Source organism: Protomyctophum bolini (assembly GCF_963924005.1).
Source record: "Protomyctophum bolini genome assembly, chromosome: 18".
Taxonomy (NCBI): Eukaryota; Metazoa; Chordata; class Actinopteri; order Myctophiformes; family Myctophidae; genus Protomyctophum; species Protomyctophum bolini.
Genome location: NC_137879.1, coordinates 32,324,613 through 32,341,296, shown reverse-complemented (window position 1 = coordinate 32,341,296; position 16,684 = coordinate 32,324,613). Strand labels below are relative to the sequence as shown.

The following is a 16,684-nucleotide window of genomic DNA, read 5'->3' as shown; positions in this document are numbered from 1 at the left end:
TTGATTAGTTGATCTGATCCCCCCAATCCAACCCTTTGTTGCTGAGTGCCAAGCAGGGAGGCATTGGGTCCCATTTTTGCAGTCTTTGGTATGACCCAAAGACTGTAAAAATGGGACTGTTAATGGAAAACGTAAGAAAATGTCTTACGTTTTCCCACAGAGTAATCTAGTAAAAGAGTGGCGACACGCTTTGATCTCGCCGCAAAAGCCGGGCGCTATGGGGCTATAACGTTCCAAACATTGGAACTATCCCATTGAGATAGAATGAGCACTTCCGCATGCCATTGTTACAATGGGAGTCAACGCTATAGTGTCGCCACTCTCTTACTATATTACTCTGGTTTTCCATTAACAGAAGTACAGAACTCTGAACCTGAGTCGTTCAGGTAAAGTGTGCTCATCATAAATAAAGAACTCCAGGTATTAAGTTGTCATTGTTGAACGTGGAGGTTATTGTCCGTTCATCTCTGTCTATCTCAGCATGATATACAGTAAAACCTGAGGGGGTTGATCATGTACAGACTAGGGCTTTAAGCAACTAACTAGTCGACTATTCAACTAGTCGACTAGTAAATCCACTAGTCGACCTTGCTGGTACTAGTCCCCCCCCCTTTTTGTAGGTCTCAATATCAGCTAGAATGCTAGATCATAGTCACCAATGTACACCGTTTTTAAATGTTTTTTAAATGTCAAGTTTTTTGTTTGTTTGTTTTTTTCCTTTTTTTTTTACATAATAGGTAGTTCAGTCAGACAACTCACGAATAGATTTACCAATATTTATTACAGAATGAGTAACAAGTGTGCATATGATATTTGACTTGGCGTTCGGCTCTGCTGGATTTCTCCCATAAAACATCTCCCATGAAGCATAAAGAGCAGGGAGATGGATATACAATAACGCCGTTTGCTTGCATTTTTTTATTTGTCCCCTCTCAGGAGTTGGAGCGGTTGGAGGTGGAGAGGGTGGAGATGATCAGACAGCATCTGTGCCAGTACACCACCCTGCGTCATGAGACGGACATGTTCAACCAAAGTGTAAGTCAAAACCATATCAATCACCAGCCTGTGTCTCACAGTCAAAAAACTGTTTGCCTTCACATCAGGACAACAGCAGAGCATTCAATCAGGTCTCATTAAGTAACCTGGCCAACCTTGGCCTTGACCAAGCCCTTGGAATGACGTCGTCAAAAAACATAGAAATATAATGAACAGAAAAGAAATGGCTCTTACACCGGTATTATGTTTTCCAATAAAACAAGGTCTAAAATGGGTAGTGTGCAAACAAACAAAGCCCTTGGGTCTGTGACGGCCCCGAGGCCTGAAAATGGGTTCCAAGTGTTTTCATTTCCTTTGGACATGAAATGTAATTTTCTTTTCTACATTAATCTGATGCCGTCAATATACATTAATAGTTGCCAGGTTACCTGAGATTTATTTAGATTAATAATAATACATTATATAGTCCCACCTCTTGCTATTGTTTTCTGACATAATAATGTCTTTCTCATTGGCAATGTCTGGACTCTGGACTAAACATTTAAAATAAAGTCACAGGTCACAGATTATGATTTCACCTTGCTGATTGGCAGAGGCACAATGTTTTTCAACTTAATGTAGTGTTCAAGCATAGGGCTTGGACACTACAGTTTCTATACTAGCACTGGTTCGATCTGTGGTCAGTTGGTACAACAGAATTCATGGAAATAAGTAATTTTTTAATTTAGTAATCTGCCCAGTACATTTTGGGATATATTGGGTGCAAATGGAACATTGGGCCAAATAGTGTGTTTACTTAGTTTTTATTCCTTTTTACAGGTTACTACAGACAAGCAGCTCAGTCAAAACAGTACCCCGCTCCCCTCCCCCCGTCCAGAAACAGAAAACATAGATACAAATATATATATATATATATATATATATATATATATATATATATATATATATATATATATATATATATATATATATATACACAAAATGGATACAAAAAATAAGATATCACACAAATACACAGAAAACTAAAGATACAAAAAAGACAAAGAAAACTGAAAGGCTAAAGAAAAAAAGGTATTTGGGCCAAATAGTGACGGAAGAGGAAGGACTATAGGCCATCCTCTCTGGATCATGAAGGTGCACAGAATTGTCCATGGCAATGTAGCCAAGTCGTTTTTTTTTAGATATGTTGTCGGATAGGTGGACAGATGCACTGGCTGCCAATGCTCTTAACTCTTAACCATGTACAGCTGACTGAATGCTGAATACAACCGTTGCAGTGTTGCTTCTGCTGTCTCCTTGTTTTACTCTAGCTTACCAGCTTTTTTGACAATACTAGCCAACTTTATTCCTTGTGTTGAGGTTCCCAAACCACACTGGTAATGTTCAAAACCAGGCTAAAACAAACCCCCTCTAAAATATCCTGGCTAACACCAAACCCCATTTAGCTTTCACTGTCTTTATTATTCACAAAATGTGTTTTTCATTTTTAAGGTCATACACTATGCTATCGTCAATGTGAAAAATACAAATATAATACTGTCATTATTAAACACATTATTCTATATCAAAACATGGCATCCTAGTATACTATCTTATAACTAAAAGTGTCTGTGATGAAAAGGTACTGTAATGAAAAAGTACAAACCATCACACTATGTTTTTAAAATGTCATACTATACTGTCATTCATTAAAAGAAAAGCTACTATACTCTCATTAAAAGTTCAACTTTTATATTATACTTATACTGCCACCGCCACAATATACCATGTCGGACAAAAGAAATCTTGTTCTTTCTTTTTTTTTTTAACTATTCAGCCAGGTGTCATAGTTTTGTGCTCAAGAAAATGGGGATTTGGAGAACACTAAACATGCGCACAACTGATTGCTGTTCCTTGTCTCTCCAGACGATGGAGCCAGTGGACCAACATTTGCAGAGCGTGGACCCAGCCAAGGACAGAGAGCTCTGGGTCCAGGAGCACAAGACTGGGGACATCAGGCCTGTGGACATAGAGATCTAACCTCCATAAGGGCTTCACCAGAACATTAACACGTCCATCCAGAGACTACATGCCTTGATGGATACTGATGGATTTCATCTCGGTTTTGCACTCCATCCATTCCCCACGTTTTGACTCCTAACAAACTGTGAAGAGGTGTTCTGAACTCGTACATGACGACCAAGGTCAGGCTGCTGAGAATGAGGACAGCTTCCCGTGATGTTTTAGAGGATAATGGTAGATTAACATATGTGTTGGATATTCTTGGCAATGGATGGCAGTTTGTCAGTAGCCTATGCAATGATGAAGCATCCTGAGTGACCCTTGCTAGGATGGCACAAGACAATGGAGAATGGGGCCGTGCCTGTCTGAATGAAAGAAAACTAGGAAGGAAAGGATGTTAGAATGTGACAGTTTTCATCATCACTAATCCATGGAACTCTTGGAAAGACATTCTGTTGAGTTCATAGTAATTGCAAGGACTGAACTCAGGTGAAAATTATTTAGAAAGCAACGGTAAAAAAATGAAATTGACCTTTCATACCTGTAAATATTAAATAGCTACTGTATATGTATGTGCAGTGGCACAAAGCTCCTGTTTGATTGTGCTTTTGCAATGCTTCTGTAATGTAATTAACTAATTCAACTCTGTATAGATACACTTGGACTGCATAACGGAAAAATGGTTGGCAAAAGGTATTTAACAAATGCTGCTTGAATCAGGCAATTCCATTTTGAACTTAGAGTGTTCATTTTTCTCTATATTTGAATATGGCAAATCAATCACAATACTAGTAGGTGTGTGCGGTTAATGTTGAAATCTCTGCATGCTCTAAAATTACAACTACATCTCCTGTACTAATCAGGTACAGTCTCAATAGATCAAATCTCAAATTTAACATTGAATGTGTTGGTTCTGTCATTGCGTCATTTTGCCTTTACCCATGTAAGTAAGAATGATTAATTAGCCAATTGCACTTTCTGCCCAAATGATTAAAAAAAAAAACATTTGTTGTTCAACATGGAATTTTTTTTTCTTGAGAACTTTGATTAATTTGAATTCACAGTGTTTATGTTTTTTCTAATTTAATATAAATACATGACAGATAAGAATTGGTGTGGTATGCTACAGGTAATTTGTGGGTAGAATGAAGGATGTAAAATGGACATTATCTTGAAAGAAACGTCCAGGTATTTGGTACATACATGGCTTTCCTTTTTATATGCAACAATGGAGCACATTCATACACACATTACATGGAAAACCTCACGCGGAGTCGCTGACGCCGTGTGACGGGGTGGTATGATGTGAGAGCAGAATAGCCGCTTTGAGGATCTGGTAAAAATAAGTTGCTTGCACCTTTCAAATAAATAGCCAAAAACATCTTCTACAATTCTTGGAATGTGATTAACCCCACAATGCTCTGTGGGGAAGAACACCATGTGGCACAAACTTGTCCTTTTATGACCATTTCTGAAAATAAATGGTCCCAAGCTCATGGACACACATTAATCGTGGCATTCTGGGCACATTTTCAAAATGTATCAAGTATGAAAATCCACAAGCTCACAATGCAATGCGATGCTTCACTCTAATGTTCTTAACTTTCCCTGCTGCTGTTTTTCAACTCTTTAAGTTGGCTATTTCTCAGAATCCGTATGATTGTTTACTCGAAATGTGACCAACACCACATGAACAAAAACAACGTTGTCTAGTTAGTGTCAATAGTACCCTGTCTTGTTTGAGTCCCAAGGTTCAACTTTATTGTTACCAATACCAACTATCACATGGCACATACACGCACGCACACAGACCACTTCCATATTTGCTCTAGAACAGATCTGAAATCTCATTGCAGGTCATGCAGAACATCCTACTATAATGTCTATAAAACAACCAATGTCGAGTAAAGAGTGCTACAGTACATTGCCTGACAAAAGTAGCGTATTTTCAAGTTTGTAGACTTTGTAGACATGCACAAAGAAAGGTTACTTGAATCAAACTCGGTAGCATCATATGGTATATTTAGAGAGAAAGGAGGGCCTGGGAGGGCAGAGGATTCTACCATCAAGGTGTTAAACTAAGTATGCTCAGTTGTATTTTAAGGTCAGCCATTCTTTTAGGTTGGTGTTCACTTTGTATACGTAGTCCAGAACCTAAAAGTACTGTTTTGAGAATCTTAAATTAAAGTTGTTTTTTTGTGCTGTGTTCTACTGGTACAGAGTACTGATCAGGCTCTCAACACAGGTTCCATGTTCAAGTCCCACATCTCTTAGTTCAATTCTGGAGAACTTTGAAATATATACTGTATATTTCTAGTAAAGTGCATGAGCAAGTATAAATTAAGTATAAATTCAACATTGCACAAAAAAGTTCATATGATGTCTTTTCTCTCTGCATAATTATAGCCACACAACGTCCAACACCAACACTCACTCAGCAGTCAGCTCACTCTAATAATTCAATTCAATGTATTATGAATATAATGAAATGCAAATGTATTATAAACCCATGGGGGTTAGGCACTTTGTGTGCAGGACACGAAAATAAAAGAATCAATAAAAAAAAATCTATCAATCAATCATAGCAAAAAGAGTTGAAAGTGAACAGGACCGACAACGTTGTCCAGTTGAAAATGAACTACGCCGACACGCCGTGCACACGCCGTTGATACGCCGTCTCTCTCTGGACGGCGTATCAACGGCGTATCAACGTCCGCTCACGCCGCGGACTTTTTTGGACTATTTTTGTGATTTCAGACAGTTGAAAAATGAACTACGCCGACACGCCGTGCACACGACGTTGATACGCCGTCTCTCTCTTGGACAGCGTAGTAACGGCGTATGGACGGCCGCTCACGCCGCCGGTACTTTTGTGCAGGAAATGTAAGATATTTTCTCAGTGACAGAATGAATAAATTACAGCTATATTTGATTTCCATAACAGAATGAGCGTATAGGATTAGGGAGAGGGCACATATGGGGCTAGTCCCAAACATACTTTTATGAACATTCAGTTTGTGGTTCAATAGGTAAATGAAAGATAGTGACAGTGAAATAAATCTGTCTGGTCACTCTGTGACTGTGTTTGATTACACTTAATTTGTAACATTGTTTCTTTCTATGTCGATTGCATGAGTATTGATACTTTTTAATACTAAACTCATTTAAAGAAATTTAGTAATTTTCCACTACTGAGTGCAATCAAACCAAGGATCTCTCACACTAACATCAACTAGCACAGAAAAGCTGTGTTGTGGTAACCAGCAGTTAGCTCAGTGTGATGAGTGACTGTGCTTCTGATTCACAGGTCCAGGGTTCGAATCCCACATTAGTCATGTGGCTTTGTGACACTTTGCTTTGCACACTGACTTTCAGAAGGACAACTTTAAAGCAGCACAGAAATTCCCCATGATTGTGTGCCTCAGTGGACCAACGGATAAGTCAAATGATATCCGTAGAAGTATACCTAGTAGAAGTGTGCCGGTTCAAACCCCGACATCCATGTTCAAGGCCTGTTCCTCCTACAGCTCAATGCTGCAGTTTTCAAGGCTTGAATAAAAAATAAAAACTCAAAAGCACCAGGAGACATCTGCTGAATGCCCCAAGGTGCCTTGGCTCAATGGTGTGGAGCGCTTGACCCGTTGCCTCTGCTACAGACAGTTGGCCGGTTCAAGTCCCATGTCATGACATCAAGGTGCTGGGAAGGACCATCGGGAGACGGTGCTCTCTCCCCCTGTTTCCTGAAAAGTAACAGTTGGGGGTTATGTCTGAAAGAACCCTATAGCATGCCGTTTTTCATCATTTTTGAGGATTTGAAATAAATGAAAAAAAACGATGGGTTATAGCCCATGTTTTTGGAAAAAATGAAAAAAAAAATCCGCAATTTCCGCAATTATCATTTCCGCAATTTCCGCAATTTGACAAAAACCATCGTTTTTGTCAAATTGCGGAATTGCGGAAATCGCGGAAATGGTAATTCCGCAATTTCCGCAATTTCCATTTCCGCAATTTCCGCAATTATCATTTCCGCAATTTCCGCAATTTGACAAAACCATCGTTTTTGTCAAATTGCGGAATTGCGGAAATCGCGGAAATGGTAATTCCGCAATTTCCGCAATTATCATTTCCGCAATTTCCGCAATTTCCGCAATTTGACAAAAACCATCGTTTTTGTCAAATTGCGGAATTGCGGAAATTGCGGAAATTGCGTTAATGGTAATTGCGGAAATTGCGGAATTGCGGAAATCGCGGAAATGGTAATTCCGCAATTTCCGCAATTTCCATTTCCGCAATTTCCGCAATTTCCGCAATTTGACAAAAACCATCGTTTTTGTCAAATTGCGGAATTGCGGAAATTGCGGAAATTGCGGAAATGGTAATTGCGGAAATTGCGGAAATGTAAATTTATTTAGCAGAGGTTATAGCCATTATTTATTTATTATTTTAGAATTTTTGGAGAAAAATCCTCCGCAATTTGCTAATGTTTCTCATGACCTGAGATCAGATTCTAAAAATGTCAGTCGTTCTTCGATTTTTCAAAAATAGCAGACCTACAAGCTCGTAGCGCGACACTCGGTGGCGCGCTATGAGCTTGTAGATCTGCTATTTTTCAATAGCTAAAGCATAACATAATGCTAACACCAAAAGGGGTTCCCGCGCAAAATGGGATAGACTTCATATTTGGGGAAAGTAGACCAGTGCCCAACGTGCACCACTCTAGTTAATATAATGAAAACATGTTAATTAAAATAATTGCACCTTGAGTACGCACAGAGCAATACAATGAATGTTTATTTTCATTTAAAAATGCATTTTCACATTCAACAATAAAATAGTTTGGAGAAGCATTGTTAAACCTTTTGGCCATCTATATTAAAGAAGTGGTTAACCACTGGAACTTTCAACCTGGCATCCCCATTGTCGGCCTGCCATTATAGAAAAAATATATATAAAATAGCAGATCTACAAACTCTCACTGCATTAAATTGCATCACATTGAAATATGCACTATCCGTTGTAGGACTACGTACAAAGGTCAGGGTTTGCTGATTATCCCCCCTCCCCAAATGGGGCAAATGATGTCAAGGACGACACCAAGCTTTTTCTTTTGTGTGCTCAAGGCCCCACTGGCTCTCGAGGGCCACAACTGGCCTACGGGGCCTATTGGGGATCCATGATATTGTTCAGTAAGCTGTCCACCTGTGCTTTGTTGTAAACAAGGAATTTTGTTCTATTATCTTAGACCACCATGCACCGGTGTTCACATTTAATTTAAATGTTTTGTCATACAAACATTGACAACATGGGCAGCCATAGCTGAGTCTACATGTGTTCCTGAGCAAGACACTTCTGCTCGGTGAATGCAGAAAAGTCATTTCCCCCATCAGGAGGATACAAATACTCTCTTTTTATATAAGAAATTGGATATAAAAGGGTGTTGTATTAAAACTGGAGTCATTAGAAGTGTGACCATAATAACACACAAGTAGATACATTGCAACATACTGTACACACAATGCACGGTTCCACATTCACAGGTGTTCATTTGAGTACAATTAACTGCTGATGTGTTGTGAAACTACAGTACCGGCCATTCTGTACCTGTACTGTACTCCTCAGTGTTAATTTAACTACAAACCAGGAGAAGAGTCCAAACCAAATGAACCATTTGATTCCATCTCAGAGTTCAGGGTTGAATGAACACTGAGGAAGGGTACAAAACCAATGGGCATAGCCAGAATGATTGACAGCCGCTCTCAAAGGAAACTAGTTGCACTTTGAGATCCTAGACACACAGCCGTTCTAAGTGGCTGCACTTTACTCTATCATGAGCTTCTTGAGAGAGTTGAGATATGCTGGGATGAGGGAGCTGACGGACTCGTGGTCATCGTTGAGGATCTTCTCACCCCTGCCCTCCGACCCCACGGAGCTGGGTGACCTGACCAGCCCAGGGTAGGGTGTGCTGTAACCCTGGAAAACGAGAAGATAGTCAGAGGATGCATGCATGCAGGTCAAAGAACCTCTTTTCAGGCCCTACAAAAATAATTGAACTTTGAACTTGATACTCACAGATGAGTATCCTTTGCCGAAGCTGCCTCGGTTCTTGGTTCTGATCTTGGTGAGTGCCGACTCGGCGATGTCGGCTCGCTCTTCCGCGTCGTCCAGCTCATGAACCGTCTTCCTGTACTTTGCCAGATTCATGTTGGCCTGCTCCTCCTGTACAGCAAGGTAGAAGCCAGGAGGTGAATTGAAAATGTACTGTATTCCCTCAACACGTTTTTGATGAAATCCTTTCTTAATATTTTAATGTCTGTAAGCCTACGAGAGCTTCTTGTTTTGTTCTTCAAACTACTGTATTAGGCTCTGTGCATAACTGTGCTCCCAGATGGTGGCCTGCTCCAGTTCATTTCCCCCATAGATAGATTGGTTTGATCGGTTCAGCAGCAGATTGGAACTGGAAACACGTCATGCGTTTCCGTTTGAAACGTGGCTGCCAGAGCCAATCAATAAAAGATGTATCAAGGGCACATGGACGGTAGCACAATAGAAAACAATAAAACCAGACAAATGTGCTAAAACAAACACAGACGGACAGAATCCATGAAATCAATATATTCAAAATGGGCTGGATTAAATCTGGAATAAAACCCTGAACGAGAACTTTCTACTTTCTAACTTTCTGGAAACCTGGGATATGCCGATTAGTTATAGCCCATGTTTTTTGAAATTTTGAAAAAAAAAGTTATCCTCGTTTCTCATCATTTTGGACCATGGGCTATAGCCCATATCGTACGGCATACTATAGCGCGCCGTTTTTCATCATTTTTGAGGATTTGAAAAAAATGACGAAATGACAAAAACGATGGGTTATAGCCCATGTTTTTGAAATTTTGAAAAAAAAAGTTAGCCTCGTTTCTCATCATTTTGGACCATGGGCTATAGCCCATATCGTACGGCATACTATAGCGCGCCGTTTTTCATCATTTTTGAGGATTTGAAAAAAATGACGAAATGACAAAAACGATGGGTTATAGCCCATGTTTTTGAAATTTTGAAAAAAAAAGTTATCCTCGTTTCTCATCATTTTGGACCATGGGCTATAGCCCATATCGTACGGCATACTATAGCGCGCCGTTTTTCATCATTTTTGAGGATTTGAAAAAAATGACGAAATGACAAAAACGATGGGTTATAGCCCATGTTTTTGAAATTTTGAAAAAAAAAGTTAGCCTCGTTTCTCATCATTTTGGACCATGGGCTATAGCCCATATCGTACGGCATACTATAGCGCGCCGTTTTTCATCATTTTTGAGGATTTGAAAAAAATGACGAAATGACAAAAACGATGGGTTATAGCCCATGTTTTTTGAAATTTTGAAAAAAAAAAAGTTAGCCTCGTTTCTCATCATTTTGGACCGTGGGCTATAGCCCATATCGTACGGCATACTATAGCGCGCCGTTTTTCATCATTTTTGAGGATTTGAAAAAAATGACAAAAACGATGGGTTATAGCCCATGTTTTTGAAATTTTGAAAAAAAAAGTTAGCCTCGTTTCTCATCATTTTGGACCATGGGCTATAGCCCATATCGTACGGCATACTATAGCGCGCCGTTTTTCATCATTTTTGAGGATTTTAAAAAAATGACGAAATGACAAAAACGATGGGTTATAGCCCATGTTTTTTGAAATTTTGAAAAAAAAAAAGTTAGCCTCGTTTCTCATCATTTTGTACCGTGGGCTATAGCCCATATCGTACGGCATACTATAGCGCGCAGTTTTTCATCATTTTTGAAGATTTGAAAAAAATGACGAAATGACAAAAACGATGGGTTATAGCCCATGTTTTTTGAAATTTTGAAAAACAAAAGTTATCCTCGTTTCTCATCATTTTGGACCATGGGCTATAGCCCATATCGTACGGCATACTATAGCGTGCCGTTTTTCATCATTTTTGAGGATTTGAAAAAAATGACGAAATGACAAAAACGATGGGTTATAACTTATAGCCCATGTTTTTGAAATTTTGAAAAAAAAAAAGTTAGCCTCGTTTCTCATCATTTTGGACCGTGGGCTATAGCCCATATCGTATGGCATACTATAGCGCGCAGTTTTTCATCATTTTTGAAGATTTGAAAAAAATTACGAAATGACAAAAACGATGGGTTATAGCCCATGTTTTTTGAAATTTTGAAAAAAAAAGTTATCCTCGTTTCTCATCATTTTGGACCATGGGCTATAGCCCATATCGTACGGCATACTATAGCGCGCCGTTTTTCATCATTTTTGAGGATTTGAAAAAAATGACGAAATGACAAAAACGATGGGTTATAGCCCATGTTTTTTGAAATTTTGAAAAAAAAAGTTAGCCTCGTTTCTCATCATTTTGGACCATGGGCTATAGCCCATATCGTACGGCATACTATAGCGCGCCGTTTTTCATCATTTTTGAGGATTTGAAAAAAATGACGAAATGACAAAAACGATGGGTTATAGCCCATGTTTTTTGAAATTTTGAAAAAAAACAGTTAGCCTCGTTTCTCATCATTTTGGACCATGGGCTATAGCCCATATCGTACGGCATACTATAGCGCGCCGTTTTTCATCATTTTTGAGGATTTGAAAAAAATGACGAAATGACAAAAACGATGGGTTATAGCCCATGTTTTTGAAATTTTGAAAAAAAAAGTTAGCCTCGTTTCTCATCATTTTGGACCGTGGGCTATAGTCCATATCGTACGGCATACTATAGCGCGCCGTTTTTCATCATTTTTGAGGATTTGAAAAAAATGACGAAATGACAAAAACGATGGGTTATAGCCCATGTTTTTTGAAATTTTGAAAAAAAAGGTTAGCCTCGTTTCTCATCATTTTGGACCATGGGCTATAGCCCATATCGTACGGCATACTATAGCGCGCCGTTTTTCATCATTTTTAAAAAATGACGAAATGACAAAAACGATGGGTTATAGCCCATGTTTTTTGAAATTTTGAAAAAAAAAAGTTAGCCTCGTTTCTCATCATTTTGGACCATGGGCTATAGCCCATATCGTACGGCATACTATTTCGCGCAGTTTTTCATCATTTTTGAAGATTTGAAAAAAATGACGAAATGACAAAAACGATGGGTTATAGCCCATGTTTTTTGAAATTTTGAAAAAAAAAGTTAGCCTCGTTTCTCATCATTTTGGACCATGGGCTATAGCCCATATCGTACGGCATACTATAGCGCGCCGTTTTTCATCATTTTTGAGGATTTGAAAAAAATGACGAAATGACAAAAACGATGGGTTATAGCCCATGTTTTTTGAAATTTTGAAAAAAAAGGTTAGCCTCGTTTCTCATCATTTTGGACCATGGGCTATAGCCCATATCGTACGGCATACTATAGCGCGCCGTTTTTCATCATTTTTGAGGATTTGAAAAAAATGACGAAATGACAAAAACGATGGGTTATAGCCCATGTTTTTGAAATTTTGAAAAAAAAAAGTTAGCCTCGTTTCTCATCATTTTGGACCATGGGCTATAGCCCATATCGTACGGCATACTATAGCGCGCCGTTTTTCATCATTTTTGAGGATTTGAAAAAAATGACGAAATGACAAAAACGATGGGTTATAGCCCATGTTTTTTGAAATTTTGAAAAAAAACAGTTAGCCTCGTTTCTCATCATTTTGGACCATGGGCTATAGCCCATATCGTACGGCATACTATAGCGCGCCGTTTTTCATCATTTTTGAGGATTTGAAAAAAATGACGAAATGACAAAAACGATGGGTTATAGCCCATGTTTTTGAAATTTTGAAAAAAAAAGTTAGCCTCGTTTCTCATCATTTTGGACCGTGGGCTATAGTCCATATCGTACGGCATACTATAGCGCGCCGTTTTTCATCATTTTTGAGGATTTGAAAAAAATGACGAAATGACAAAAACGATGGGTTATAGCCCATGTTTTTTGAAATTTTGAAAAAAAAGGTTAGCCTCGTTTCTCATCATTTTGGACCATGGGCTATAGCCCATATCGTACGGCATACTATAGCGCGCCGTTTTTCATCATTTTTGAGGATTTGAAAAAAATGACGAAATGACAAAAACGATGGGTTATAGCCCATGTTTTTGAAATTTTGAAAAAAAAAAGTTAGCCTCGTTTCTCATCATTTTGGACCATGGGCTATAGCCCATATCGTACGGCATACTATAGCGCGCCGTTTTTCATCATTTTTGAGGATTTGAAAAAAATGACGAAATGACAAAAACGATGGGTTATAGCCCATGTTTTTTGAAATTTTGAAAAAAAACAGTTAGCCTCGTTTCTCATCATTTTGGACCATGGGCTATAGCCCATATCGTACGGCATACTATAGCGCGCCGTTTTTCATCATTTTTGAGGATTTGAAAAAAATGACGAAATGACAAAAACGATGGGTTATAGCCCATGTTTTTGAAATTTTGAAAAAAAAAGTTAGCCTCGTTTCTCATCATTTTGGACCGTGGGCTATAGTCCATATCGTACGGCATACTATAGCGCGCCGTTTTTCATCATTTTTGAGGATTTGAAAAAAATGACGAAATGACAAAAACGATGGGTTATAGCCCATGTTTTTTGAAATTTTGAAAAAAAAGGTTAGCCTCGTTTCTCATCATTTTGGACCATGGGCTATAGCCCATATCGTACGGCATACTATAGCGCGCCGTTTTTCATCATTTTTAAAAAATGACGAAATGACAAAAACGATGGGTTATAGCCCATGTTTTTTGAAATTTTGAAAAAAAAAAGTTAGCCTCGTTTCTCATCATTTTGGACCGTGGGCTATAGCCCATATCGTACGGCATACTATTTCGCGCAGTTTTTCATCATTTTTGAAGATTTGAAAAAAATGACGAAATGACAAAAACGATGGGTTATAGCCCATGTTTTTTGAAATTTTGAAAAAAAAAGGTTAGCCTCGTTTCTCATCATTTTGGACCATGGGCTATAGCCCATATCGTACGGCATACTATAGCGCGCCGTTTTTCATCATTTTTGAGGATTTGAAAAAAATGACGAAATGACAAAAACGATGGGTTATAGCCCATGTTTTTGAAATTTTGAAAAAAAAAAGTTAGCCTCGTTTCTCATCATTTTGGACCATGGGCTATAGCCCATATCGTACGGCATACTATAGCGCGCCGTTTTTCATCATTTTTGAGGATTTGAAAAAAATGACGAAATGACAAAAACGATGGGTTATAGCCCATGTTTTTTGAAATTTTGAAAAAAAACAGTTAGCCTCGTTTCTCATCATTTTGGACCATGGGCTATAGCCCATATCGTACGGCATACTATAGCGCGCCGTTTTTCATCATTTTTGAGGATTTGAAAAAAATGACGAAATGACAAAAACGATGGGTTATAGCCCATGTTTTTGAAATTTTGAAAAAAAAAGTTAGCCTCGTTTCTCATCATTTTGGACCGTGGGCTATAGTCCATATCGTACGGCATACTATAGCGCGCCGTTTTTCATCATTTTTGAGGATTTGAAAAAAATGACGAAATGACAAAAACGATGGGTTATAGCCCATGTTTTTTGAAATTTTGAAAAAAAAGGTTAGCCTCGTTTCTCATCATTTTGGACCATGGGCTATAGCCCATATCGTACGGCATACTATAGCGCGCCGTTTTTCATCATTTTAAAAAAATGACGAAATGACAAAAACGATGGGTTATAGCCCATGTTTTTTGAAATTTTGAAAAAAAAAAGTTAGCCTCGTTTCTCATCATTTTGGACCGTGGGCTATAGCCCATATCGTACGGCATACTATTTCGCGCAGTTTTTCATCATTTTTGAAGATTTGAAAAAAATGACGAAATGACAAAAACGATGGGTTATAGCCCATGTTTTTTGAAATTTTGAAAAAAAAAGTTAGCCTCGTTTCTCATCATTTTGGACCATGGGCTATAGCCCATATCGTACGGCATACTATAGCGCGCCGTTTTTCATCATTTTTGAGGATTTGAAAAAATGACGAAATGACAAAAACGATGGGTTATAGCCCATGTTTTTTGAAATTTTGAAAAAAAAGGTTAGCCTCGTTTCTCATCATTTTGGACCATGGGCTATAGCCCATATCGTACGGCATACTATAGCGCGCCGTTTTTCATCATTTTTGAGGATTTGAAAAAAATGACGAAATGACAAAAACGATGGGTTATAGCCCATGTTTTTGAAATTTTGAAAAAAAAAAGTTAGCCTCGTTTCTCATCATTTTGGACCATGGGCTATAGCCCATATCGTACGGCATACTATAGCGCGCCGTTTTTCATCATTTTTAAAAAATGACGAAATGACAAAAACGATGGGTTATAGCCCATGTTTTTTGAAATTTTGAAAAAAAAAAGTTAGCCTCGTTTCTCATCATTTTGGACTGTGGGCTATAGCCCATATCGTACGGCATACTATTTCGCGCAGTTTTTCATCATTTTTGAAGATTTGAAAAAAATGACGAAATGACAAAAACGATGGGTTATAGCCCATGTTTTTTGAAATTTTGAAAAAAAAAGTTAGCCTCGTTTCTCATCATTTTGGACCATGGGCTATAGCCCATATCGTACGGCATACTATAGCGCGCCGTTTTTCATCATTTTTGAGGATTTGAAAAAAATGACGAAATGACAAAAACGATGGGTTATAGCCCATGTTTTTTGAAATTTTGAAAAAAAAGGTTAGCCTCGTTTCTCATCATTTTGGACCATGGGCTATAGCCCATATCGTACGGCATACTATAGCGCGCCGTTTTTCATCATTTTTGAGGATTTTTAAAAAATGACGAAATGACAAAAACGATGGGTTATAGCCCATGTTTTTTGAAATTTTGAAAAAAAAAAGTTAGCCTCGTTTCTCATCATTTTGGACCGTGGGCTATAGCCCATATCGTACGGCATACTATTTCGCGCAGTTTTTCATCATTTTTGAAGATTTGAAAAAAATGACGAAATGACAAAAACGATGGGTTATAGCCCATGTTTTTTGAAATTTTGAAAAAAAAAGTTATCCTCGTTTCTCATCATTTTGGACCATGGGCTATAGCCCATATCGTACGGCATACTATAGCGCGCCGTTTTTCATCATTTTTGAGGATTTGAAAAAAATGACGAAATGACAAAAACGATGGGTTATAGCCCATGTTTTTGGAAATTTTGGAAAAAAAAGTTAGCCTCGTTTCTCATCATTTTGGACCATGGGCTATAGCCCATATCGTACGGCATACTATAGCGCGCCGTTTTTCATCATTTTTGAGGATTTGAAAAAAATGACGAAATGACAAAAACGATGGGTTATAGCCCATGTTTTTTGAAATTTTGAAAAAAAAGGTTAGCCTCGTTTCTCATCATTTTGGACCATGGGCTATAGCCCATATCGTACGGCATACTATAACGCGCCGTTTTTCATCATTTTTGAGGATTTGAAAAAAATGACGAAATGACAAAAACGATGGGTTATAGCCCATGTTTTTGAAATTTTGAAAAAAAAAAGTTAGCCTCGTTTCTCATCATTTGGGACCGTGGGCTATAGCCCATATCGTACGGCATACTATAGCGCGCAGTTTTTCATCATTTTTGAAGATTTGAAAAAAATGACGAAATGACAAAAACGATGGGTTATAGCCCATGTTTTTTGAAATTTTGAAAAAAAAAGTTATCCTCGTTTC

The 16,684-nt window shown here is 38.2% G+C and overlaps 2 protein-coding genes across 7 annotated transcripts in view; one reads left to right on the top strand and one right to left on the bottom strand.

Moving 5' to 3' along the window:
- The window catches only part of gas7b (growth arrest-specific 7b), a 64,399-nt gene extending 60,292 nt beyond the window's left edge, over positions 1-4,107 (top strand). For 4 of the 5 annotated variants that reach the window (XM_080789701.1, XM_080789698.1, XM_080789700.1 and 1 more), the window contains 2 exons: positions 937-1,035; positions 2,902-4,107. In XM_080789701.1, the coding sequence (XP_080645827.1) occupies positions 937-1,035; positions 2,902-3,015 (213 nt within the window). In that variant the 3' untranslated portion in view covers positions 3,016-4,107. Of the gene's footprint in view, positions 1-936; positions 1,036-2,812 lie in introns of all 5 variants that reach the window. The other variant, XM_080789699.1, reaches the window with a different exon arrangement.
- Positions 4,108-7,770: 3,663 nt separating this feature from the next.
- The window catches only part of LOC308333216 (myosin heavy chain, skeletal muscle), a 45,820-nt gene continuing 36,906 nt past the window's right edge, over positions 7,771-16,684 (bottom strand). For both annotated transcript variants that reach the window (XM_080789450.1, XM_080789451.1), the window contains 2 exons: positions 9,067-9,213; positions 7,771-8,967 (listed from right to left, as the gene is read on the bottom strand). In XM_080789450.1, coding sequence (XP_080645576.1) covers positions 8,815-8,967; positions 9,067-9,213 — 300 coding nt within the window. In that variant the 3' untranslated portion in view covers positions 7,771-8,814. The remainder of the gene's footprint in view (positions 8,968-9,066; positions 9,214-16,684) is intronic.